Source organism: Myotis lucifugus, unplaced genomic scaffold, assembly GCF_000147115.1.
Source record: "Myotis lucifugus unplaced genomic scaffold, Myoluc2.0 scaffold_276, whole genome shotgun sequence".
NCBI lineage: Eukaryota > Metazoa > Chordata > Mammalia > Chiroptera > Vespertilionidae > Myotis > Myotis lucifugus.
Genome location: NW_005871324.1, coordinates 910,268 through 937,465, shown reverse-complemented (window position 1 = coordinate 937,465; position 27,198 = coordinate 910,268). Strand labels below are relative to the sequence as shown.

The 27,198-nt window shown below is 52.4% G+C and overlaps 1 protein-coding gene across 19 annotated transcripts; it reads right to left on the bottom strand.

The window, feature by feature from the left end:
* Positions 1-1,118: 1,118 nt before the first annotated feature.
* On the bottom strand, positions 1,119-27,146 carry SMPD4 (sphingomyelin phosphodiesterase 4). Of its 19 annotated transcripts, none has more exons than XM_023763155.1 (20): positions 27,064-27,146; positions 24,799-24,880; positions 19,437-19,523; positions 18,451-18,593; positions 18,227-18,302; positions 17,365-17,473; positions 17,213-17,250; positions 16,534-16,685; positions 14,590-14,722; positions 12,043-12,114; positions 9,029-9,115; positions 6,423-6,568; positions 5,662-5,752; positions 5,275-5,552; positions 4,621-4,784; positions 3,964-4,199; positions 3,134-3,367; positions 2,760-2,891; positions 2,441-2,569; positions 1,119-2,317 (listed from the first exon to the last, which is right to left on the bottom strand). In XM_023763155.1, the coding sequence occupies exons 2-20, from the start codon at positions 24,835-24,837 to the stop codon at positions 1,988-1,990; spliced, it is 2,676 nt and encodes an 891-aa protein (XP_023618923.1). In that variant the 5' UTR covers positions 24,838-24,880; positions 27,064-27,146; the 3' UTR covers positions 1,119-1,987. The 19 variants fall into 19 exon arrangements, with proteins under 19 accessions (XP_023618923.1, XP_023618926.1, XP_023618930.1 ...); XM_023763158.1 differs by having other exon boundaries at positions 3,964-4,169; XM_023763162.1 differs by having other exon boundaries at positions 5,275-5,375.
* Between the last annotated feature and the right edge of the window lie 52 nt (positions 27,147-27,198).

Sequence of the window (27,198 nt, the reverse complement as noted above, 5' to 3'; positions counted from 1 at the left end):
GGAGGATAGCGTCCTGGAAGCCCAACCTGCCCTGGACTTTCCAAGGGAGACGAGTGGGGGGGAATACCCATGGGTTCCTCAGAATGCATGCCTCAACTTGGGTTCCCATTCTTCGACCCCCATCCTCGGGGACGGCCACACCTCTCAGTGCCAGCTCATGCTGTTCGGGGGCTCTCCTGCCCCAATGCCGGACAATCTAGTTACTCCCCGTATGTGTCGGGGTCCCCCAGTGCTGGATCTCAGAAGCGGGACAGTGCGCGGGCTCTTTAAGAGGAACAGGGGGATTCCAGCAGCCTGTGTCACTGGGCCAGAATTCCTGCTGGTTTTTATGGCCTGAGTTACTGGGACTTCCCTACCAGCTCTGGAACCCCGGGCTGGGGGGCTGGGATCCCTGCTTCTCATGGGCGGCCTCTGCGGAGACGATCTCCCTCCCAATTAAAAAGGCGGCTCAGTGGGAGCCGGGCCAGCCCATCCCGCCTCCACCCCTCGCCTCAGTGCGTCCTTCTCTCCTTCTCTGGTGAGGACTTCCCTGCAGCCAGCTTCCGGCGGTTCTGATGGTTGCCTGCATTTTAGTTGTAATTTTGATGTGGTTGTGGGAGGGCAGAGTACAGGTGTTCGCACTGCCACCTCGGTTCTCGCAGCAGGCTAATTTTTAAGTTGGTAATCTTGTGTGGCCTGCGAATGATGTTATAAATATCCAACGGCCCTTGGCAGAAAGCAGGTTCCCCAGCCTTGGCTTAGACCTAGCTTGGGGCTGTGCTGGCTGCATCCCAAACCTCTGGGGACCCATTATCCTCACCCCGGCCACTCGTGTCTACATCTGCTGTCTGCTGCTGAAGTGACTCCTCTGGCCCCAGGTGAGGGGCGACAGGACACCCAGCAGGCTGAGCCCAGGCACCGAAGACTCAGGGTTAAGAACGGGTTACAAGCCTGGTTGGATTTTTGGTCACAGGCTACCCAATACCACGATATGGAATTCACATCAAAATATAAAACACTCCCCCGCCCCCCACGAGATGGCTGGTTCAAATCCCTCTTCAAAGAGTTGTTCCCTCTGGTGTCATCTGTATAATGAAAGGTGTGAGACCCCGTGGGGAATTCTGACAGCGAACATGTAATTGTGTAACTTTAATATTTAAGTGGCATCAAAAGGTGACTGTCTTTGCACACTTGATTTTATTAAAGGTACAAACGCTTTTGATCATCTTTGGTTGTAGACCAGAAGCTGGCAGAGGGACCGGGCGGTCCTGTCTGATCCCCTAAGCCTGCAGGGGACGAGAGCCCGTCCTGAAGGACAAGGTGGTGACACGGGCCACCCCTGAGCGAGGTGCTTGCTGACTTGGGGGCTGAGGGAAGCCAGGTGTCCCACCGAGCACCCGAAGAACCCTTTCTCCTCAAAAGCAGGATTGTATGGCCCAGACTTCCCGTCGCGGAGAAGACGAGGAATAACCCTTGTTTTGCCAAGTGTGGTGGCAGATGTAGTTTAAAAATGAGGGCTCCAAGAATCGCCATTTAATGTTCTCAGGCATCGCTTTTAGGGCCTTTGGTCCTTCTCTGGAGCCAGAGGCTGAGCTGCTGTCCTGGTGTCACCCAGGGCGGAGATTCATGCCACACTGCCCGCCTCAGGACAGTGAGGCCGCAGGCCCCCCCGGAAGCACGGACTCCTTGGCTTCACATGGCTAAACCCTGAAACAGTTAAAAAGAGAAAAGCCTTGACAGCCATCTTCTAGCGGAGCCTCCGGCTGAGGAAGGAGGAAGGCCCGTGGCCGGCCCCGGACTGTCCCCGTCCCACGCAGCTCACGGGCCCTGGACGCTGCTCTCTTCCTGGCCGAGTCTGGACTGTGTGCCCTTCTCCTTCGTTCTCTTCCAAACGGTTCGGAGGCTACAGGAAAATGCTCCCTGGAAGCGTGACGGTGACCAGGCTCAGGTGCGGAGGTGGCCTCCCAGGTACACGGGAGGGGCAGTGTGGGGAGAGGCTGGCTTGTGGTCAGAGTTGGTGCAGCTTGCCCTGCTCCGTCAGCAGTGTCATGGCCGCAGCGTAGAGGAAGTAGCCCAGCACGAGGAGCAGGGCAAAGGGCAGGGGCCCGATGCGCAACAGAGAGGCCACAAAGAAGGCCAGCAGCAGTGACAGCAGCGTCCGGTAGCTGCCCAGGAAACGAAGGCTGAGCCTGGGGCCCCGGGCACGGCTGGCCACACGCCCCTGCCCCACGGGGCTCAGCAGGTGTTTGTCAGTCAGCCCCGGCTCCATGAGGTGGTATCTACAGAAGCTGCCGAGGAAGTCAGCCCGGGAACACAGGGCTCTCATCTGGCCTGCAAACTAGAGCACATAGGCACAGGGGAGTGGGCAACAGGCAGGGGCCACACATTCCACCAGCCCCTCCCTGAAGCTCTAGGATGGAAGGGACGCTGAGTTGAGGATGTGGCTTCCCACCCCACTCACCCTGTGGTTGATGGTGGAGGACAGCCGGAAGAGCAAGCGGACCAGGCTGGCAATCTCATAGCTCCGGATGGGCTGCAGTTCCGAGTCCCCCTGGTACTCGATGTCAAACTTCCGCAGCCCGTTGATGATCTAGAAGCAGCAGGAGAGGTGAGCCCCAGGGGACAGCGAGGCCACAGGAGCCGTCCAGAAAACACACCTTTGCAAACAACTCAGCAAAGTTGTCTCTGATTATGGGGGACGGGGACAGGCTGGTGGGACCACCAGCTGTGCTATCTGGAAAGCCCTGGAGAGCCAGGCCCCTCTGGGACATGGGCCTTACCTGGTACCGGCCCAGGGGGGTGAGGATGAGTCCGTCCTCACCCACGATGCAATCCGGGAGCTGCTTCTTGCCGTTCTCATCCTGAGTTGTTCCCATGGCGAGTGTGAGCTGGGCGAGCTGGGCCTCGCTGAGCTGTCGGGGAGAAACTACTGCTTCAGTTTCCAGGTGAAGGGAGCAAACTGGTCTTCACCCCTCGGCCTCTAACGATGGGACCCAGACAACATTGCAGGCACAGCCTGCCTCTCCCGCAGGAGCCCAGGAGCCCTGTGTGGCACAGCCCAGGCTAGGTCCTGGTCTGTGGCTGGTCCCGGGCTAAGCAGTGGGGTGAGGGCACGGGACCAAATCTGGGGAGGGGACGGCCTCACGGCTCATACTCGGAACATCTGGCACAGGTACTCCAGGGCCTTCTCCAGGTACTCGTCTGTCTTGCGGATGCTGTCCTGCCCCATGTCGTCCAGGTCATTGGCTGGGTAGGAGCTGTTTGTGTCCGAAAGGCAGAAGCCCAGCCAGGACAGAAAAGGGCGACTGGCTGTGCTCTCCCCGCACTGGTCAGAGATGGACTTGGCTGTCTGCTTGGCCTGCGTGATGAGCTGAGCCAGGCGCAAGACCTGCGGGCAGACGGGAGGTCACTGAGCTCTGGTGGCCACCTCATGGCACCCAGCCCCCACCGGGTGGTCCCGGGGAAGCCCGCCAAGGGCCAGGAGGGTGGCTTCCACGTGACAACGATTTTCAAAAACTAAGGTGCATATTCTACATGACATTCTTTTTTAATTTTTTTTTATTTTATTGATTTTTTTACAGAGAGGAAGGGAGAGAGATAGAGAGTCAGAAACATCGATGAGAGAGAAACATGGACCAGCTGCCTCCTGCACACCTCCTACTGGGGATGTGCCCGCAACCCAGATACATGCCCTTGACCGGAATCGAACCTGGGACCTTTCAGTCCGCAGGCCGACGCTCTATCCACTGAGCCAAACCGGTTTCAGCTAAGGTGCATATTCTAAATGTGGGGAATTCCCAACAAACACTGCCTCTATTATTAGAAAAAAAAATTAGCCTTCACTGAACCTAAAAGGGGAGGAGGGAGTACTAGTGTCTCCTCAACACCTAGTCTTCCTCCTTCCCCCCAGGTGTGTGCACCTTCTTGGCTCACTGTCCCAGAGGTTCAGGACGGCCCTGTGACTGGCTGAGCCGACTCACTCACCAGCGTCCGGACCTCCGGCCCGAACATCGGGGTGTATTTGCAGTCCTGGCCTTCCAGGCTGTAGACATGGCTCTTCACCTTGAAGGAGGTGTCGGTGACGGCTGGCGGCCAAGACGACAGGAAGCTGCCGGTGAGTGTGGGAGCCGAGAAGAGTCGGTGCTGGCGGTGGGCGATGACGAGTTCGGGCTCCAGGAAGAGCTGCTCGCCTGGAAAGCAGGACGCAAGCCTGGGTTTGGCTTCCAAGGACACAGAATATCCAGTTGCTGCTGGCAGGGTCCCTAAGTGCCTCCTGAGTTCCCGAACGGCAGTGAACATGCAGCGAGGGAGCCCAGGTCCTGATGCTCTCAGAGCCCTGCCAGTCTCAACAGGAAGCCAACACTCGCCACGAGGTAGCATAAGAAGCTAACGCCCAACAAAGCTGGCTCAGACGAAAGCAGGACAGGCGCCCGACTGCCACAAGCCACCAGGGAGATAGCTCAGAGATCTGCACCCCGCTCTGCCAGGCGCACTGAGCTACGGGGAAGACGGGGTTCAGCCAGGCTCAGACCTTCATCTTGCTCTGGGCACCAGGATTCCCTACAACACCCTTTGCCAAGGCCCCCCACAAGCCTGTGAGGCACATACAGGGTCTGTGGGTCCCTCTGGCTAAGGGCTTACCTTTCTGGATCATCTCAGCCAGGTTGGGCTGGGCAAAGACTTTGGCCACTCGGAACACCATCAGTGCGTTCTTGGGGCTGACCAGGTCAGTGCGCAGCGCGCGGCTCAGGAAGCCCACGAAGAGCTTGGTGTACAGCAGCAGGTTCTCCTGCACAAAGGGCGCCCTGGGGACCGGCAGCTACTCAGGGGCCAGATCTTCCACACAGAGGTGTCAAGATCGGCGGCTGAGGGTCTGGGGGTGTCCAGGGAGGAGGCAGGACAGACTGACAAGGCCTAGGCCCCCAAGGACAATGGACTATCCCTAGAATGAGGCCCTTTCCGAGATGACCAGGGCACCAGAGGGGTGCCCAGGAGGAGGTGATCAGAGGTGCCGACGGAAGCCTGGGGGCAGGTGGGAGATGGTGGGGAAGTGCGGTGGCTGCTATGAACGAACTGGTGAGGAAGGTTTGGGGGTGAGCGTGAACATAGATCCGAGTGAGACGATAATGGCAAGGAGACAGGGGAAGAGGGTGACCTGCTATTTCCACAGGAAACCAATCCTAGGTGAGACACAGCAGCATCAAGTGGGGCACGGGCGGCCTGTGTTCCCCCTCAGAGAAGAGCCCTGAGGGCCCCGAAGCAGCCCCCCTGGGGGAGGGCAGGGTGCAGGCTCACCATCTCTCGGACACACAGCGGGCCTGGCCATCACTACCCTGAGGCTGCTTCTCAGGCGCGTACCTCCAGGGCTGCAGGTAGCTTAACCACATCTCCAGGACCTGGCGAGACACGTGGACACAGTGGGCTGTGGGGGCAGGCGTTGGGCCTGATCCTTGGGCCATCTGGCCCAGGAGGGAGCTGAGGGAGCTCAGGGAGCAGGGGCACGTTTCCAGCTGCAGGGCTTGCTCTGCAGGGGTGGGCAGGGGTGCCACCACCTGGCTTCTTTCTGCACTGCCCTGAGAGGACACATAGGGGTGTTCAGTGCACCCCTCGGATGGTCACTCTCAGTGTCCCCTCAGAAGGGGGCCAAGTGCAGCTCAGTGAGGCTAACGGGCCGACACTCACGGCTCTGAAGGACGCGTCCAGGGGCCAGTGGCCGAAGCAGTGCTGCAGGAAGAGGTAGAGCTTCTGCTGGACGAACCTCGGGACAGCAGCCCTACGGAGAGGAAGTGGGTCACCTCACAAGTGAGCCCAGCGGCTCCTGCTTTAAGGACCAGCTCTGCCAGGAGGGGCACTGGGTTCCCTCTGGGGCTGAGACTTCCTATTTTTAGCCCCATTCTTCAGAGGAAGAAACCATGGCTCAGAGAGGTAAGGGGACATTCCAAGGATACACAGCACACATGTAGCCAATCCAGTGTGGCTCCTGTACACTTGTCAGCTTGGCTCACCAAACAGCCCCTTCGCTGCCTGAGGAGGGGGAGGGGGCAGCATAGAGACCAATCTCCTGTGATAACTGAGCCACTCTGCTGAGAAGGGCCTCCTAGCCACTGGCCTTTTTGCCTGCCACTGGAGGAAGGGACAAGAGCATACAAGACAGGGCCTTTCCCTGGCCAGCCTGGCTCTTGGTGAATCGGCATGATGCTCTAACCAATTGCAGCCTGGCTTTCTACTGAAGAGGGCAGGCCTGGAGGGACAGGACATGGCAGCCAGAGAAGCAGCTGGATGCCCCACCCACCTTTGGGGCCAGGGCAGGGATGAGGAGACAGAGCCAGGAGGGGACAAGGTGAGGCCCCACACGCCCTGGGGAAAGTCAGTGGGCAGCACGTGTGCGGAGCACAAGGAGGCAGGCTGAAGCACAGCAGCCCTGCATACAGCCCCATACCCACCGTTTGAATTCCTCCAGGGGGCTGGTGGCATGGGAGTGGGCGGAGGGCGAGACCTGCTCGGGCTTCAGGCTGTTGGAAAAGGCGTGCAGGTGTTTGATCAGCAGGCGCACCACCAGCACGTGCTCCTCGGTGGGCGTGAATGACTCCTAAGGTTGAGAGGGTGTAGTGTCAGGATCCAGGTTTTCTGAGCTGGAACCCCCAGGTCTGAACACATCCCAGCAGGGCCCATCTCTCTGCTCTCCCCACAGGATGCGTGGGCCAGGCTGAAAGCTGGGCCACCTGGGGCCCCACCCATACCGGCCACCCGGTGATGACCCCGGCACCGCAGGGTCCGAGACAAGCTAAGAGTGGCGAAGCCTGCACAGTGTGCCTTGGGACAGCTGCTAAAAACCAAGGTCCAAGTGCTTCTCTACAGGCTTCAAACCCCTTTCTCAAACCCTCTGGGGGTGACTTGTCACTGCTGCCCATCTAGGTCGTCAGGGGTCCTTGCCTCCTGGCCAGCCAGAGGATGAGGAGGAGCAGGGGGCGGGCAGGCTGCTATCCCACCTGGGGTCTGGACTCGGTATTCCCCTGCCTCCCAGGTGTGTGCAGACAGGCTGCCGTGGCCATAGCTTCCCTTTTCCAGGTGAACCTCTCCAGCTCCTCTTCCTGCCACAACCCACCCTTCTACCTGCTCTCCCTTCTAGACACAGTCCTCCCTCTGCTGCTAATGGACCTATTGGTCAGCACAACCCCAAAGACAAGAACACTGTCAATCTTGTGAGCCGAACTTTTGATTCAGAGTCCTGTAGGATCTCTGAGAGCCAGACCCAGAGCAGAGCCTGTTTGCCAGCTGTTCAGGGATGGAGTGCAGGGTGAAGCCCCGAGTGGCGGAGGCCACATGGGAAGGCAGGACCCACTGCCCCGTGCCCCGCACTCTGGCTGTCCAGACCAACACGCTCCTCTCCCCACACTCACCTGAGCTCTTTGGGGCCGCAACAAACTCAGAAGAGCTCTTGGCAGCCTCATCCCAACCCAGAGCACTGCTGAGCACAGCCCAGCCACAGACCTCTCCTGGGCTGAGGAAGCCAGCCTCATGGACCTTGCCCACATCCATCCACTCTCTGTCATGGAAATGCCTCCACAGGCCCAGGTGACACCCCCCCCACCCCACATCTAGGGATGATACTATGCTACTAGGTAATTTCCTTCTGCTTATCTGCATTTTAAAGTCTTTATGCAATGAATCTGCCTTGTTCTGAAGAAAAAAGCAAAAAGCATGGGCTATTTTAATAATAAAAGATTAGAAGGGCATCAATATCAGACCTGAGAACTTCCTGCTCAGAGCCCTCCCCCTTCTCATTCCTGACCTCTCACTCTACCTGGCCGTGGACAGGGGAACCAGGATCCCCAATCCCATCTGGACCCATCCTTCCTGGGATTTCTGGAGAGCCAGGCTCCCTGCCCCAGGCCCCCAGCAATCACTGTAACCCCATCGGCTATGCTCCCTCTAGGTTTGTCAAGCCAATCTTCCAACTCCACACCCTCCTGAGCCAAAGCCCCACAGGAATCTCTGGTTACGTGGCAGGTGGCCTCCTTTTAAGGACACTTTTCCAAAGCCCATTCCAGGCTCTTGGCCCTCCTGCTGCGGAGTGAATGCAGCCAGATGTTTCTCCAGGGACCCTCCCCAATAGAGGCTGGAGCGGCACCAACTTCTGTGCCCAGCTGGCCCATACTGAACCTTCTGGAACATGCTCTTCCCTCCTCACTGCAGCTGCTCCTTCTGAGCAGAAACCCCAATATGTGCTGCGCACTGACAACCTGTCCCAGCAAAACAAAACTTTGCACCTTGTGTTCAAATTCAATGTGTGCTGCCACGGACAGTGAAACAGACAGGCCCTGAGCACGGCTCCAGACGCACCACTCGGCCGTTTCTGCCCAGACTTCCGGCCTCATCTCATACATCAGTGAACTAGGAGGCTGTCAGTCCTGAAACACCCTACAGGGCTGAACTCCACTTCGCTGGCCTCAACTCTGTCACGCTACTCATTTCTGCAGAAGCAGACCAGTCTCCATGAGGTCACAAGAGACTGGGCCTGTAGAAGGCCGGGCCTGGGTCACCCAAGAACTGACAGCATTTCCAGGCCGGAGAACCAAGCCCAAAGCTTTCCTGCCTCTGCCTCACACACAGGCTCAGCTCAACAGAACTGCACCCCTGGGCCGCAGGGTGAGTTGGGCTCTACAGCAAAAGCAGAAATATTTCGCTTCCTCAAACTAGGGCCAAGCACGGAGCCGCCACAACACATAAGAACTTGTGATACCTCAACTGGCTTGAGGCCTGACCAGGAAGATCTGATGACCCCATAGCCAGCAGGGATCATGTGCCTCACTTCCTGCCACATGGCTGCACATCCCAAACCCTGGCTCGTCTACAAACCTGGAGGCTGGGCCAGGCTGAAGGGCCAGGCCACCCTCAAGCCCCAGGGCCTGGCTGTGTGTGGAACGGTCTCTGTATCACCCCAGCAGGCCCCCAGCCATGCCCTCGCTTTACCACTGCACTGACATGAGCTCTGTGGCCTACACCACAGGGCAGGGGTGAAACGGAACAGATCAAGAGCAGCCAGTACTTGGTAGGCGTGGAGGGCCTGGAGGCTGGGTTGGGCAGGGCTGTGAAGGGCGCTGGAGACACTGAGTCGGTAGTGCAGAACCTCCAGCTGAGACAACAAAACAGAAGCCAGAGAAGGCGGAGGAAGGGGAGGAAGGGGAGGGGAGAGAGGGGAAAAGAAAAAAGTGAGAGCCCAGAGGTAAGAGAAAAAACAAAAACAAAAAACAAAAACAAAAGCATGTCAGTGACAATCCTAATAACCACAGCCCAGCAACCTCAGGCCAGTGAGACCACCCTCATAGCAACCCAGACCACGCCCTCCTAGCAGCACCCGCCAGGCAGGGGATGGACAGACCCTTCAGACCACCGGGAGGCCCCTCCATGCCACTGGGCCTGAAAGCCTCTCCAGCTCCCCGAGGTCGGCCTGACTCACTTTCCCTCCTGAGGCCCCGCTCTGCCCTGACCCTGATGGCACTGCACACGCACACCATAGCCCACTAGGAGCCCAGGTGCCAACAACCAAGGCCCTGAAGGCCAGAGCCTCCGGAGAGAAACTTTTTAGGATCCAATTCTAGATGGAGGCCTCTCTGCCAAGAAAACAAAGCTATGTAATTGCCTGGACTTCCCTGGGTTGTCCTGAGGAAAAACTGACCAGCACAATTCCTATGTGTCTAAGATCCAATCAGTGTTCTGTCCTGATGGGGGCTGGTTCCTAAAGGCAGCACACAGTGTGCACAGCTCAGCCCACCAGGCCCCACCAAACGCCCTCCACACTCAACATTCCGGAAATGGTTAAAGGAGACACAAGCACTCCTTGGATCTAATTCTGGGAAGACCAGCCTCTCTCTACCTCACCGGGACCCCAACCCTCCAGATACACAGAGCCTTTCATTAGTCCCAGTGGCAAGAATCTGGCCATGGTCACACACTCCCTGAGCCTGGGATGCTGGAGATGACAGCTGAGCTCCCATGCTGCCTGGTCCCACCCCAGGACCTTCCACCCTCCCTCCCTGCAGCACCAAGGCCCGCAAAAGCAGCCCTCCGTCAGCCAAGCACAGCCAAGAGCCAGTCCAGGCACACATTCCGCCCTGCGAGAGCCATGCCTTGGGCTGAGCAGCATGCTGCACACAGGAGAGGTCAGAACGAGTGTGCCAGACTTCAAGGAGACAGGCACAGCCAGAGACACGCGGAGCAGGGGTGAGAAGGAGCACAGCAAGAAGGTGTTGGCCATTCACAGCCTTCCTCCAGGCCAGACCTTGGGCTCAGCTGCAGCCCTCAGGAGGAATCAGGGCATACAGTTTTCCTGTTGGGTCCCTGTCCTGGCCGGTGGGGACATAGGGCAGCCTCATACCAGCCTGCAGGGCTGTGGCCATCCTTACTGCCCTTCCAGAAGCCCCACTCCGCAAGCTGGGTGGAGTGGAGGCCAGGCCTCCAGGGAGCGAGCATGCACTCTGCACCCAGCCCAGCCCAGCTCAGCCACGGACACACGGGGGATTTCCAGGAGCTACACTCCCTGCCTCCCTGAAACCAAAACTCACAAGGGTTTCCGTGTGGTGCAGTGCATGCAGCATGGGCCTGGATAAACGCTAAGGGGCCCCAGATGAAGCAGACCTCCACAGCTGTCTTTCCCGGCTTCCTACACACCCAGTTGTTTCAGGTTTTGCTTTTCTGCCTCAATAGGAGGGAAAGGGCCGAACCTCTCTGATGCCTGGTGAGAACAACAACCCCCCCCATCCCCGCCGAGACATCCTGAGCAGCTCTCACACACCCTGTGGTCTGACCAAGAGAAGGAAGCAAATGTGGGGAGAAGGGGAAGGCCCTCCTGCTCTGGCAAGGACAGGCACTGCCCCTTCCCCTTCCCCATGTGGACTCAGACTAGAAAGGCCTTTCTGCCTCGCCATCTGCTGAAAATGAAAGCGGCATGCTTCCACTGGCTCGGAAGACAGAACAAGCAGACAAGGAAGGCAGTGCAGCGAGGCGGCCTCTGCCTCTGCAAGACCAAGCCACGTGCACAGGGGCTGAGCGAGCCTCCCAGGACCCCTGACCACCGTGCACCAGCCAGGAACATGCAGAGTCAGCTCTGGAAGATGGAAGAGCAGTGCAAGGGCTTTGTGACCTGAGAGGCCCAGGATGGAGTCCCCTGTTCTCCTCCTCCTCCTCCTCCTATGTGACACCAAGGAAGCAGATTTGGGGACTTTAAAAGAGCAGCGGTGGGAGGGCTGCACCCCAACCCTCCACTGGGCAGAGCACTGGGACCACAGAACTGGTTGCTGAGACTCTGCAGCAGGAGCAGAACCCCCACTTCTCCCCAGAATCACAGAGCAGAAGTTACAGACAGCCATTTTCCATTTTTATAAAAACCATAGATCCTTCATTCCCAAGGAAGCTTATGAGAATTTTGTCTGGCAGTGACAGAAGCAACCTGGTACAAAGAAGCCAGGCACTGCAGTCTCATGGAGTAGAAGCCTAAGTGCCCATCTTACTAACTGAACAGAACTGTTCTACCCTGACAAGTCCAGTGGGCTATGGGCCCTGGGGACAGCGCCCCCAGAGGGTGCCAGGGTCTCGGCCACCTCCGCAGCTTTACACACAAGTAGCCCGGTGAGAGAAGGGGGAGAGGTGAGGAGGAGGAGGAAACAGGCCAGGCCACATGCAGGAGGGTGTCAGACTCCACCCACCACAAAGCCTGCTGATGTGCAGAAGGTGGAGACCCAGGGTGGCTGGGGTCTGTCGGGCACCCCCTCAGCAGGAAAGCAGGAGGCGCTGTGATGACAGATGTGACAGACCAGACACAGCTCCCAGAAGCATCAGCGGCTCCCCTGCCCGCAGAGCATGAGCACCACCACCTCATCTGTTCCTGCTGCCACAAGGGGCTCTGGAAGTAGCTCAGGAGGACCCCAGACAAGAGGCCTCCAGCCCTCAGGGTGCAAGCCCACCATCCAGCCCTTGAAAACTGACATCAAGGATAGAAAGTAGCAGGCTGACCAGGCACACCAGGACAAGAGCAGGGGATGGATAGGAACTATGGCAACATACCTTGGCATGAGGGGACTGCATTTTTTGGTACATCTCCAAGGAATAATGATGAAGCCACATTTCAACAAAAACCTGCAAAGGAGTATTAGCTGGTTAAATGAATTAGCAACAGTGTGAAGAATATTCAATGGAGGAAAGGACAGTGTTTTCAACAAATGCTGCTGGGAAACAGGATATCCACATGCAAATGAATGAAGTTGGACCCTTACTTAACACCATAAACAAAAAATAACTCAAAATGGATCAAAGACCTAAATGTAAGAGCTAAAATGATAAAATTCTTAGAAGAAAGCACAGGGAGAAACCTTCATGATATGGAATTTGGCAATGATTTCTTAGACATGACTTCAAAAGCACAGGCAACAAAGGAAAAATAGACAAACTGGATTTCATGAAAATGAAAAACTTTTGTGTGTCAAAGATATTACAGACAGTCCAGCCAATGTTGCTCAGTGGTTGAGGGTCGACCTATGAACCAGAAGGTTATGGTTCGATTCTTGGTCAGGGCACATGCTTGGGTTGCGGGCTCAATCCCAGTGGAGGGCATGCAGAAGGCAGCTGATCAATGATTCTCTCTGATCACTGATGTTTCTATCTCTCTTTCCCTTTCTCTTCCTCTCTGAAGTCAATAAAAATATATTTTAAAAAGTAATCAATAAATAAAAGATATCATAGACAGAATAAAAAAGCAACTCAAAGAATGGAGGAAAATATTTGCAATTCATGTATCTGTTAAAGGATTAACACCTAAAATATACAGAGAATGCCTAAGACTCAACAACATAAAAACAAACAGCACAATTAAAAAATGGGCAAAAGACTTAAATAAACATTTCTCCAAAGATAGACAAATATCCAATAGGACATGAAAAGATGTTCAATACCACTAATCATTAGAGCAACAAATCAAAATCACAATGAGATACCACCTCATATCCATAGGATGTGTATCATAAAAAGAACAGAAAATAATGAGTGTTGGAGAGGATGTGAAATAACTGGAGCCTCTGTGCACTGCTGGTGGGAATGCAAAACGGTGCAGCCACTGTGGAAAACAGTATGGCTGTTTTTTAAAAAAATTTAACAATTACTAGATAGCCCAGCAATTCCACTTCTGGGTATATATTCAAATGAATTGAAAGCAGGGTCTAGGAGAGCTATTTGCACATCCATGTTCATAGCAGCATTATTCATAATAGTCAATAGGTGGAAGTAAATCAAGTGTCCATTGACAGATGAATGGATAAACAAAATGTGATTATTTACATACAATGGGATATTACTAAATATCCTAAAAAAGGGAGGAAATTCTAACACATGCTATAACATGGATGAACTTTGAAGGTTCACTATACTAAGTGAAGTCAGCCAGTCATAAAATAAAATCATGATTCCACTTATATAGGCACCTAGAGTAGGTCAAATTCATAGAAATAGAGTAGCATGGTGGTTGCCAGGGGCTGGGGGAGAAGAAGAATGAGGAATTATTGATTAGTGGGCACAGAGCTTCAGTTTTTCAAGATAAAAAAGTCTTGAGATCAATTATAACAATGTAAGTATACTTTAAAGTGGTTAAAATAGTAAACTTTATATTATGTGTATTTTAACATAATTCAAAAAAATAAAAATTAAAACAACCCTCCCGTTCTGTCCTATAAGCCCATGCCTTGGTCACCTGCCCTCCTCATGGCTGGCAGAACCCAGAGCCCACTTAGCTGGGCGCCAACTGAAGCACTGGGCCCCTCAGTGAACAGGGAAGATGATTCCAGATGCCCCACCTCCCAGTGCTGCTGACAATAACATGGAAGCCTCTAAAAACACAGCAACCCCCACGCCGAGAGTTATGTACCAGGTGGGAGGGACAGAACCCCATCTTATCCACTCCAGGTTGCCAATAAGCAATGTTGTGGTTGCCATCTCAGCCCCAGAATCCTGTGTCAGAACCAGCCTAACCGCACTCTCCAAGGTGAGACAGCAAGGCCCGGAAGGTGGCCAGCGCTGTGCTGCGGGAGTGAGCCAGACCAAGCCTGGGGGACAGGCTGACATGGGGCACTGCCACCTCCCCTGTGGGTCCCTAGTACAGAAGGGCCAGGGGCTGCCTGCTGACCAAGGTGAAGGCTTCAAAGGCCCTCTCTATTAAGCATCATAAAAATGTAGCCGGTGCAGGATTTAATGTCCACATGACAGTGATCACAGGAACCTTCCCAACCACATGGGAGCGCGTCAGAAAGGTGGGGTGGTGAGAACATTTACTCAGATTTATTGCAAACTACAAGACTGGGCAGTGATTACATCACCATGAGAAAAACAAAACCAAACCCTGCACAGGAAATCCTGGGATGAAAAACACTGGCAATGAGATACAGGTTAGACAGGTGGGTCAATTTCTTCCCGCCTATTTTTCTAAATGTCACAGAAGGGAAATACTGACAATTTAGAAGCACCATCCAGCTCAGGGGCAGTCCTTAGACCTCTGGCCCATGGGGTGGAAAGTGGTGAGCAGTTTATTTTGAAATGGAAGCAGAGCGGAGCTGCCTCAGTTCTCACCTGGAGTAGAGTTTCTGACCTCCAGATCTCATGGGAGGCAGGGTCTGCGTTCACAGATGTCTGATGAGAGATATGTCGCTTCAGAAGACTGGTGTGGTGGAGGCCATAGGAAGCAAAAGGCATGGCTGGAGTCCTGAGGAAGACAGAGAAACAGGCCTTCATTAGGGGCTCCCGATGGCATAACCAGGGGCAACTTGGACATCAAAATCAACGACCACAATAACAATTACAATCTGTTGAATCATACAGTGACTCCCCAGCCCATGTGGATTTATACAAACAAATGGGAAGAGAATGTTCCCTAGTAAACAAAGAAGTGATGACATTTAAATATTCATCACTTGGCACCATTCCATTAATAACTGATTTGGCCAAGGAGCACCAAGGGATGCTAACATTAAGTGATAAGTGTACAGTTTCAGAATATCTTCCCATTAAATTCCTCTTGCTAATTATTATTGGCACAAAGTACTTATTTAACTTTACAGCAGGAAAACATGGCCAACCCCCCCCTTAGCCCAGTGATCAAGGTAATGTCACCTATAATGGGGCACATAGACACCATGAGTCACCGCCGCAGAGCTCCTATCAAACAATGTCCAACCTGGGCCCGATCATAAGAAAATACCCGAGAACCCATGTCAAGGGCATTCTGCATGCACCTAGACTGCATGCTACAATGGTGTCAAGGTCAGGAAAGATTGAGATCCAGTTGCAGACTGAAGGGGACTATAGAGACAACTGTAGGTAGTAAGTGACCCTGAGCTGAATCCTAGCCAGGTAACTGCCATTGATGGGATAGCTGGTGAAGCCCCAGTGGGGCCTGAGGATTAGACAGTGGCCTTGTAGCAATCCCTGCTCCCCGACTTGGAGAGAAGTGCTGTGGTTATGAAGGAGTGTGCACTCACTATTAGGAGATGCACTGAAATATTAAGAGATAATGGGCATATCTATAACTTACGTAAAGGACCCAGAAAAAACATACAGATAGAGGATAAAAACAATTTAGAAATCTGGCTGAAGGGTCTATAGTAGCTCTTTATGTTATGCATAGCAACTTTTTTGTAAGTCTTAAATATGCAAAAAAAGCAGACAAAATCAGGCCCAGAAAACCACGTGGCAGCTGCAGTCTGCCTGCGAGAAGGCGTGATTCTGGCCCACCCCCAAGCCCCCCTCTCCTCTTTCAATCCCCTTCCCTTGGGGGCATCTGTCCGTATTTGTGAGCTTGGGGTATGGCATGTGCCAGATGTGGGGTGGGCTAGCATGTGCAGGAAAGCCTGCCTGCAGCCTCCCAGGGAAGGAGTTGGGCCAGTGAGGTGGAGGAGGGTCCGAGGAGCACGGGCAGTGGCTGTCAGGGCAGGAGGATCTCCTGGGGAGAGCCAGCTAAAAGGCCCCGTTCACCTCCAGGCTGCACAGTAACGGCCTGCTCACTGACATAAAAGGCTCTCCATCCCAGGAACTCTGGCTCGGGCCAAGACCTGGTTCTCGAGTCACACAGATTCCTACTACTTCATGGATCACATAACAACGTTTTGGTCAACAACACTGCTGCTTCAGCAGCACATACACTAAAATTGGGGCCATACAGAGAACATTAGCACCTCAGCGTAGGGAATGGATGTTGCATGAAGGGAGGGATGCTATGGGCAGAACACAGCCCGTTTTCACAGCAGGGCCATGCAGCCACAGGGCCTGACCACTTCAGGGATGGTCACTGAAAACCAAAACAGACATCCTCCTTACCCCTGCACTCTAGTCTGTGCTATGGCAGCTGGGGTAGGGGCATCTCAGGCATAAGAAAAACTGGGGAGCCCTGGACAGAGTGGGCACCATTGTTGCATGAGCAGTGCTCACTGACCAGGCTACTCCTTTGTAGAATAGCTAGTGGCAGGCACGGGATACCTCAGGTACTGGCCAAAGGCCAGGGTAGCTGTAGAGCCTTACCTGGGAGCTGGTGAGGGGCTGGGCCCCCCGGGACTGGAGGAGAGTGGGGGGAGCACGCTGCCTTCTGTGGGCAGGAACCACGATAGGTACCTGTCCACCAGGATGAAATAGGCACAGTCTGAAGTACGAACATGGAGGGCCCCGGGGAGCGGCTAAAAAAACAAAACTCGAGTTAGTGGGTGGCGCTGGCTGCTGACCCCAGCAATCACAGGAAAGCCTTGGGATGTGGCTGCTTCCCTGAGGCCAGCCCAGGCGCACTGAGGGTGGTGCCAGGAGAAAAGCCCCCATCACAGGCAGCCTGACTAACCCTCAGTCCTACCCGCCTGTGACCCCTCCACTCTGCCCCACTGTCTGGTAAGCACCTCCTATGGGAAGCCCCCTGACTGCCACTTAGGGTGCCTGTCACCCGACATCACCTGTCAAGTCTGCCCACCAGTCTATTGCCCTAAGTGAGAATGGCCTGAAGGACAAAGACTGGAGGAGAGAGGAAAGGAAGACCCAGAGAAATGAGGCAGGAAGGGAAAAGGAGAAATGGAAGACAAAGCAAGGCTGGCAGCTGGCTCCCAGGCAAATCCCAAGCTCCCCTTGCTGGGTGAAAACAAGAGCCCAGGGCCACGCCCCCCACCCTCCCAGGGGTTTCTAGTAAAGCAAACTCTGTTCAGAGGAATCCCTTCTGTACCTTTTGCGTGATGAGGCTCAAAGCGAACTCGAACGGATCTGAAGGCAGGATCAGGGGACAAACGGCAGGGCAGTTGGGCCACCGCACCCCCACCGACCCCACACTGTGCTGGCCACCCCAGCCTCCCTACCCATGGGGTCAGCAAAGGATACTGAGGGCCAGGTTCAGGCCGAGGCCCCCGGTGGGAGGGAACTGGACCTTATTGTGGTACAGAGGGCTATCAGGGACCACGTGCTCCTGGATGGATGCCTTCACGGGGCCCTGCAGAGAGAGGGAGGCAGGCTCGCAGGCAGGCTCTGGCTCAGTGCCCCACGTGTGCAGCCCTTTGGGAAGGCTGCTGAGGAGGCGGCCAGCACATGGACCCTGTTCATGGGTACAGCACTACCCTCTGCATAGCACTTGAGCAAGCTTTCACTTAGAATCTCTCATTTATATATATAAAATCCTAAGCGACAGGCTGATCGGCTGGTAACTATGACAAGCACTGACCACTAGGGGGCAGACGCTCAACGCAGGAGCTGCTGAGTGACAGCAGCTTTGAAGAGTGCCCTCTCACACTTTGGGATCCCTCGGGGGGTGTTGGACTGCCGGTTTCAGCCCCATCCCTACAGGCCAGGCCGAGGGACCCCACCAGTGCACGAATCCGTGCACTGGGCCTCTAGTATCATCAGAAAGACCCACCAACAGCAAAGGCAGCAGCTGTGCACATTTATGAGCTTAATGAATCCCATCTCCTCTGCTTTTCATACCCACCGAGCAAGTCACCCGTTGTAATCAGTCACATGGCCCTGCCTATCATCTAGCCTGTAGCAAACCGGGCAGCATGGTGCCTTCCCCATTGGCAGAATTTGTGATGATCTTAAAAATTCCAATTTGTGATGCCTCCTTGACCCTGAACAGATACCATGGCATTCTCCTGCCCACTGTGACAGCCCCTCTGAGCCCCGGCCCACCACTGTAGCCACTGTCTGGGGTCTCTGCCCAAGCACAGCTTTCACCCCAGGGCTTACTTACAGGCAGGTAGGAGACAGGAAAGTCAAACTTATAGTCTTCAGCTTGAAGTTTATAAACCAACTTCATCATTGGGCCACTGAACATGAAATTAAGACAAGAAAAGCAGGAAAATGAACTGCAAACCATCTTGCTTTGATTTGTTTCTTAACTTTGAAAAATACAATGATTTAAAAGTGGGATCACCAGAGGAAACATCCGGCTCCTCAGGTGACAAACCTACCTACCCAGGGTCTAGAAATTCCATCGCAATGCTGTATTCGACAGGGCTCACACGTCCCTGTAAGGAGCGGAGGTTCCAGCCGATGAGAACACCGTCCAAGCTGCCGAAAATGCTCTCTACCAGCCATGGGAAGATGGCATGCAGCTCCTGAAACAGTGTGCGGGTGAGGCCTTGGGCAGGCTTGCTGAGGACCAGAGCTCACTGCTGGGCTGTGTGCCAGCTCCAGTCCTGCATCTCATGCTGCCCACTTCCCTAGCTGGACCTGAGCTCTGAGCATGTCACTCCCTGGTTCAAAAGCCCACAGGACCAGCCCAGCACCCACAGGAACCCTGGCACAACAGTGCCAACAGGAAAGCAGCAGCCTTGGACCCTTTCATCGTGGTTATGGGGCAAATCAAGCAGTATTGTTTTACATGTGGGCCAGTTAAATTAGTCACCATATTTAAAAAGAGAGCTTTACTAAGGGTGGCAATGTTCTTCTCAAAGTGAGCCCTTGAAACTGAGACTTGCTGTCATTTGGTAACTCCTTGTCCAGGCCGGCTTCTTGAACTTACCTCACTTACTACTAATTGACAATTCTGGGTGTGATGGGAGCACACATTTTCAGTATTTACACCAGAGTTTCTCCACTTTGGTACTGTTGACATTTTAGGCTGAACACTTCTTTGTTGTGGGGGTTGCCCTGTGCATTATGAGATGTTTTACCAGAATGGCTGGTCTCTACCACTTGATACCAGTAGCACCACTCCTCTGTGATAATTAAAAATGTCCCTGGACATTGCCAAGCATCCCGTGTGGGACAAAAGTATCCATGGTAGAAAACCCTGGCTTACATGTTCACATGTTTAAATGTGTCCACATATGCGACAGTCACAATGCCGGTCAGGCCTCTGTGTAGGGCAGGGCTCAGAGGTGGAAACCAGGGACTGTAAGAACATTTTTCAAGGATAGCATGAGACATGCCCCAAAGAGATGCTAGCAGAGCTGTACCTTTGCTGGAAAATCCTCTATGACTTTAACCAAGTCTTGGCACCGCTGTGCAAAGGGCTTATTTATTGCGTCAGCTTTCAGGCTAGCCTATAAGAAACCGAAAAAATATCATGAACATATTCATTTTGCAGCTTTTGATGATATTCTGGCTCGAGTCAAAACAGAAACCCAAGTGATAGGCAGGAGTGAGACACACACCACCGACCTGATTCCCCAGCACCTCATACATAGGTCAGGCATATGTCAGTGACCTAAAGGATGCAACTGGAAGAGAGGCTGAGGTACCATGCCTTCTAGACAAGTAACTATCAGGCTTGCTTCCCAGCAGCCTCTGTTAGGCATCCCCAGTTACCTCAAAGAACTGCATATTACCAAAATAAAACTGACTTCTGCCTGACCCACAAGCAGGGGGTCAGCCCCACATCCAGGAGAGGCCCCTATGGAACAGGGCTCCCCTCATAGACCACAGAGTGTTCACCAAGTGTGTATGCAATGAATGGTAAATTCCCTAGAGGACTGCCCACCCTGATTTACACCACTGTGACCATCAGTAAGAATGCCCAATAAAATGAGGGTATTTGTTGCTATTTAAGCCCTTAACTAAAACGTCTTTTATTTAGTGATAATGAACCTACTGAACCTTCATAACCTTAAGAAACAGGCAGGGATCCCAAGAAATCAGAAAAACACCAATCAGAAATAATAAATGCACCCTTATGTTCATAGCAGCCCAATTTATAACAGGTGAGATTTGAAAACAGCCTAAGTGCCCATCAGCAGATGAGTGGATTAAAAAACTGGTACAACTACACAATGGAATATTATGCTGCTGTTAAAAAAAAAAAAGAACTCTTACCATTTGCAATAGCATGGATGGACCTGGAGAGCATTATGCTAAGCGAAATAAGCCAGTTAGAGAAAGATAAATATCACATGATCTCACTAATTTGTGGAATATAATGAACAACATAAACTGATGAACAAAAATAGATCCAGAGACACAGAAGGATCAAACAGACCGTGGAACCTCGGAGGGAAGGCAGGCGAGAGTAGAGGATGGGGGTGGGTAAGAGATCAACCAAAGGACTTGTATGCATGCATATAAGCATAACCAAAGGACACAGACAGTAGGGGGGAGGGGAATTGTGCTGGGGGGTGGGGGGAGGGAGAGTGGAGAGCAGCCAGGAAAAGGTCAATGGGGGGGGGGGGAGGAGATATATATGTAATACTTTAAACAATAAAGAATTTAAATTTTTTAAAAAAAAGAAGTAATAAAGACAAACAGAAAAGATAAAAAAAAGAAAGAAATAGGCAGGGACCTTGCAAGATGGCAACATAGGTAAATGCCTATACTCGCTGCCTCCCCCAACCACATCGAAATTACAACTTAAATACAGAACCACTATCATTCAGAACCGCCTGAAAGCTGGTTGACTGGAAGTCCTACAACTAGAGAAGTAAAGAAGAAAGCACACTGAGACTGGTAGGAGGGGCAGAGGCGCGGACCAGGATGGTCTGACACCCACCTGTGTCGCTTTTTTAATTGGGAGGGAGATCGTCTTTTCGGAAGCTGCCCAAGAGGTGCAAGGGGTCCCAGCCCCACACCAGCCCTCCAGCCCATGGTTCCAGAACTAGGAAGAGAAGTCCCTGTAACTATGGGCTGTAAAAACCAGTGGGGATTGTGGCTAAGAGACACAGAGGCTGCTGTAGACCCAGCTGTTCCTTTTAAAGGGCTGGCGCACAAACACACTTAGATTCAATACCTCTGAGCTTCAGCACCGGGCGGCTCTGGAGGACTCAGACACATATGAGGAGGAACTGGACTGTCTGGCATCGGGACAGGAACCCAAGGGCGGCTTTCTCCGAGACAAGGGTGTTTTCAAGGGTCATTGTTCTTGTGCTGGGACCTCCCCTATTACAGGGCTGACTGGCAGCCATATCTGGCAGCCCACACTGTTTGCTCCACCCTAGGGATTCCCTAACCACGCCCCATCCAATTTGCAGCCCCACCCAAGCTGTTTGCAGCAGCTTTTCCATATGAATATCCTGTCCTGGCTCAGGTTTCAGACTTTGCTAAAATCTCTCAAACAAGCTGCAGCTGGTGACAGCATGCCCCAAAACTACCAATAAAAGGCCCACAACCAGCATTAGCATGAGCCAAGCCTGCCTTGCTTCACAGCTGGGCCTCGCCTCCTGCACAGCAGCTCTCCCACTGTCTTTGCAGCTGGTCCTCACAGCCAATTGGCCTGGAGGTCAACTCCTCCCAGAGACACCAACAGCAATCAAGGCTCAACTACAAGACTGTGCATACAGCCCACACACTTAGAGTGTCCAGCTCAGGTGACTAGGGAGGTTGAGCCACTGGGCCCTACAGGACACCTACTACACAAGGCCACTCTACCAATTCCAGGAGACATAGTAGCTCTACCTAATACATACCACAGTTATGAGGTTACTCAAGGATCTTCATGAGAGCTTCAAGGGACTAGTGAGACTTTCAAGGATTTTAGTGAGAATTTCAATGTCATGAAATTGGACCAGTCAGAAATTAAGCATACACTAACTGAAGTAAAGAACATTTACAGGGATTCAACTAGAGGATTCCGAGATTCAAGTCAATGATTTGGAATATGAGGAAGCAAAAAACACCCAATCAGAAGAGTAAAAAGAAAAAAGAATAAAAAAATATGAAGAAAGTGTAGAGTATTCGCCTCCAAGTCGCCGAAGAGTGAACACCCCAAACAATCCTGAAGCGCCACCAAAAAAAAAAAAAGAGAGAGAAAGAAGAAAGTGTAAAGAGTCTCTGGGACAACTTCAAGCATACCAACATTAACATTACAGGGGTGCCAAAAGATGAGAGAGAGCAAGAAATTGAAAACCTATTTGAAGAAATAATGACAGAAAACTTCCCCCACTTGGTGAAAGAAATAGACTTACAAGTCCAGGAAGCGCAGATAGTCCTAAACAAGGGGAACTCAAAGAGGCCCACACCAAGACACATCATAATTAAAATGCCAAGGGTTAAAGACAAAGAGAATATCTTAAAAGCAGCAAGAGCAAGAGAAAAGCAGTTACTTACTTATGAAGAAGAAGGAGGAGGAAGGAAGGAAGGAAGGAAGGAAGGAAGGAAGGAAGGAAGGAGAAGAGGAAGAAGAGAAGGAGGAGAAGGAGGAGGTGGAAGAGGTAAAATATATGAACAATAAAATGGCAACAAATACATATCAACAATTGAATCTAAAAATCAAAATAAATGAACAGAAACCTAATGAACAAAATAAACTGGTGAATAAAACAGAATCAGAGGCATGGGAGCACGGAACAGACAAATCTCAGAGGGAACGGGGGAGGAGGGAGCAGGAAGAGATTAACCAAAGATCTTACCTATGGACACAGACGGTAAGGTGGTGAAGGCATGGGGTGGGGTGAGAACTGGGTGGAGGGAGGCAATGAGGGGAAAAAGGGGGAACATCTGTAACACTCTCAACAATAAAGATTAAAAAAAAAAAAGGAAAAATATAGAAAAGAAACAGGCAGGTTAAAATCCACATATGGCTTCAGCCAAGTGCTGACACTAATCATGAAGACCATGGAAAGGCCAGAAAGCATTCAGGACAAGAACTAAGGAAATCTACCTGAGTTCATGGGGTGTGTACCTTGACTACACAAAGAAAAAGAAGCCTCCGCACACATGGATGGAGATCAAGAGGAAATGTCAGAGTTTCAATGAAGAGGGCTTTGCCCAAGGATATCTAAGGCCTTGTCCACCTTCAAACAAGGGTGGAGTCTATGGGGCCTCAGTCAGAGGTGAAGACTTGGGCTGTGTAGGCCACAGGTTGGATCTGTTGGCTCTAGAGCAGTGATGGCGAACCTTTTGAGCTCAGCTTGTCAGCATTTTGAAAAACCCTAACTTAACTCTGGTGCCGTGTCACATATAGAAATTTTTTGATATTTGCAACCATAGTAAAACAAAGACTTATATTTTTGATATTTATTTTATATATTTAAATGCCATTTAACAAAGAAAAATCAACCAAAAAAATGAGTTTGCGTGTCACCTCTGACACGTGTGTCATAGTTTCGCCATCACTGCTCTAGAGCAGTGGTTCTCAACCTTGGCTGCACATTATAATCACCTGGGAATCTTTTTAAAATCCTGATTTCTGGGCCTCATCCTCCGGAAATTGTTTCTTTGTTACTAATGTTGTGGCCCCACCCCATAACAAAGAAACAGAATTTCAGGAGGATGAGGCCCAGAAATCAGGATTTTAAAAAGATTCCCAAGTGATTCTAATGTGCAGCCAAGGTTGAGAACCGCTACTCTAGAGGGTGCACCAAGGAAGAATGTCCTTCCAAATAAATGTTTATCTCAAGTATCTTCTGGGAACTGAAATTTGAACCTTTCACCACTGGTATCTGTCTTATGCTTAACTTCTCAGCATCATATTTAATATATATATGACAAGCCTCATGCGAGGATGTTTTTTCCAGTGATTTTTAGAGAGAGTGGAAGGGAGGGATGGATGGGGGGGGGGGGGGGGAGAGAAACATCGATGTGAGAGAGACACATCGATTGGTTGCCTCCTGCACTCACCCTGACCAGGGCCGGGGATTGAACCTGCAACCCAGGTATGCACTCTTGACTGGGAATTGAACCGTAACCGTTTGGTGCGTGGGCCACTGCTTTAACTACTTAGTACCCTGGCCAGGGCTCATGTTTAATATTTAAAGTACAGTCCTGGTTGCCCCCAGCAGAACAGTGTCCCTCCATCTTTCACTAATGACAATTATGATTATTACACATTTGTGTAAGGATTTACAAGACATAACATTTGAAGGTATATCTTTTCAGTTGCTCCTTCCCATACCCTGGGTAGCAGGGAAAATGGCATTTGAATCAACTCGCCCTGTAGATGAGAAAACCAGGGCTCAGTGGTTGAGTGAACCCAAGGTCCTGCAGAGGCAGAGTCAAGCCCAAGGATTTCAACCCTGAGTCCAGTGTTATTTCCATCACACGCACCTTACAACAACCACTGGAGAGTTCAAGTTGGTGGGAGGAACTCCCAGGTCCCTCAGCTTTGTTTTTTGTTTGTTTGTTTGTTTGTTTTTATTTATATTTTTATTGATTTCAGAGAGGCAGGGTGAGGGAGAGATAGAAACATCAATGATGAGAGTGAATCATTGATTGGCTGCCTCCTGCACGCCCCCTACTGGGGATTGAGCCTGCAACCCGGGCATGTGCCCTTGACCGGAATCGAACCCGGGACCCTTCAGTCCGCAGGCTGACGCTCTATCCACAGAGCCAAGCCAGCCAGGGCGGTCCCTCAGCTTTGAACTGACACTCACACGGGCAATTGATATTTACCAGTAGGAAGCTGGGCTGTTGCAGGTGAGGGAATGCCATAGTAGCCTCTGGTGGAGTTGAAAACGGCCGTCTTAGGAAACCACTGTGGAAAAGCAAATAAGAAATCTCAACCTCTGCCAAACAGAATACGGAATCGTTTCACAATGCCCAGGAGGACATCTGTATAACTCATCACACACTGCATTCCATGTCCCATGTGTTATAGAAATGCCATTCTCATGCAGCCCACAGTGGCCAGCTTCAGAGACACGTTTGTATAGCACTTGCTATGTGCCAGGCCTGGTTCTAGGGCAGCGGTTCTCAACCTGTGGGTCGTGACCCTTTGTGGGGGTCGAACGACCCTTTCACAGGGGTCGCGTAAGACCATCGAAAAACACATATATAATTATATATTGCTTTTGTGATTAATCACTATGCTTTAATTATGTTCAAATTGTAATGAAAATACATCCTGCATATCAGATATTTACATTACGATTCATAACAGTAGCAAAATTACAGTTATGAAGTAGCAACGAAAATAATTTTATGGCTGGGGGTTACCACAACATGAGGAACTGTATTAAAGGGTCGCGGCATGAGGAAGGTTGAGAACCACTGTTCTGAGGCTCTGCATATATTTCTCATTTACTTCTCAGTGGCAGTCAGAATTCTAAAGATAGCCCCTCCAAGTGCCGGCCCCTGGTTATCCAATCACAAACCATCTGGATATTGCTGTGAAAGCATTTTGCAGATACAATTTAAAGTGTCAAGTCAGTGGACCATAAAATACAGAGCAGCCTTGGCTGACAGCCAGCGAGGAAACAGGGACCTTAGTTCTACAACTCCCAAGAACTAGATCCTGACAGCAACCTGAGTAAGCTTCGAAGCAGATTCTTCTCCAGAGCATCTAGATAAGAGCAAAGCACCATGATTTCAGCCTTGGACTGAGCAGAGCGGAAGCTTGCCTAGCTCCAATGATGGGTTACTGCTGGCTTTTCCTTGCACAGCTTTGCCTACTGGCCTGAGTAAGGGCACTGAGGTGGCAACTGACAACTTAATGTGGATGGAGAGGTTGGGTGCAAGGAGACGGTGTAGGCAGCTGAGAAGCTGGCAGGCGATGCACATATCTGTCATTTGGCAATATAAACACCTCCACGTTTTTCCCCCCAACTCTTAAACTAGCGATCAGTTTCAGTTTTAAAGAAAACTTAAGACAAAACACCTCAGTCCTGAATCAAGTGGTCAAGAGAACTTCCAAAACTATCAAAGCAGCATAAAACCCTGAGTTGCTTGCAGAGGGCAGAGCTTTAGGACGAGGCAAAAGCACCTCCTTGCTCAGAGGGAGTCTGAGCCAGGCAGGGGCTGAAGGAATGAGGCCAGAGGTGCCAAACGAGGGGTCTTTCCAAGGCAGGCAGTGCCTCTTACACAGGTCTCCGACCCTGCCTTGGTCTGCTCCCCCCTCGCCCCCCATCACCCCTTCTGTGCTGTGCGCCAAGCATCTGCTTCATCCTAACACTTCAGCAACCCCTTTCCTCAGGAGCTGCTTCCGACCTAGTTTTGGGGTTTCCTCTGAGAGCGGCAGCCCTCAGGCATCGCTGATTATGCCAAGCAAATCACGCTCCTGCCAAGGACTCCCTCTCAGTGGCTCTCAACCTTCTGGCCCTTTAAATACAGTTCCTCCTGTTGTGACCCAACCATAAAATTAATTTCGTTGCTACTTTATAACTGTAATGTTGCTACTGTTATGAATCGTCATGTAAATATCTGATATGCAGGATGGTCTTAGGCGACCCCTGTGAAAGGGTCGTTCGACCGCCAAAGGGGTCGCGACCCACAGGTTGAGAACCGCTGCTAGCTGCTCTGAGTGGCCGAGCAGGCTCCCCTTTGTCGCTCACAGCTGCCCTGAGGAGCAGGCACTGGGCAACATGCCCCCTACCACGGATGAGGAGACTGGCTCGCCCAATGGGAGGAAGGCTCGGGCCGGGACCCACACCCGGCTCTTCTTCCTACACGGTTTGTTGAGTCCAAAGCCCAAGTTTCACTCGCAGCTTTCCTTCCTCCAACTCGTTCAATGAACGTTCACCGAGCACCCACCGGGGCTGGATGTGTGAGCCGCGCGGGAAGGCGGCATGAGGGCGGAGCCCAGGCCCCAGGCTCCCCCGCCGGCCCGGCCGGGGCAGAGACGCGGAGGCCCGGCCCGGGCTCGCGGAGGAACGAAGGCAGCTTCAGCGGAAGCTCAGAGAGGCTGCCGGGACCGTCGGGCGCGCGGCTCCCGCTACTCACCTGTGGAGTCTACAGCATTCCTCATCCTCAGGGTCTGGAGCTACCACTCGGCATCCGGCGCCGAGATGTCGTCATCAAACTGCGCGTCGCGCCGCGCCACGCCCCCCTGGCCTGGCGGGAAACGCGCCGCCACCT

Coding starts and splice junctions, on each gene's coding strand:
- SMPD4 (XM_023763155.1), bottom strand. CDS start 24,837: ATGGCATTCCCTCACCTGCAACAGCCCAGCTTCCTACTG. Junction 2,570..2,759: donor CCCCCCTGGGCCGGTACCAG/GTAAGGCCCATG, acceptor TGCTGCTTCTAG/ATCATCAACGGGCTGCGGAA. Junction 2,318..2,440: donor CCTCCACCATCAACCACAGG/GTGAGTGGGGTG, acceptor TATGTGCTCTAG/TTTGCAGGCCAGATGAGAGC.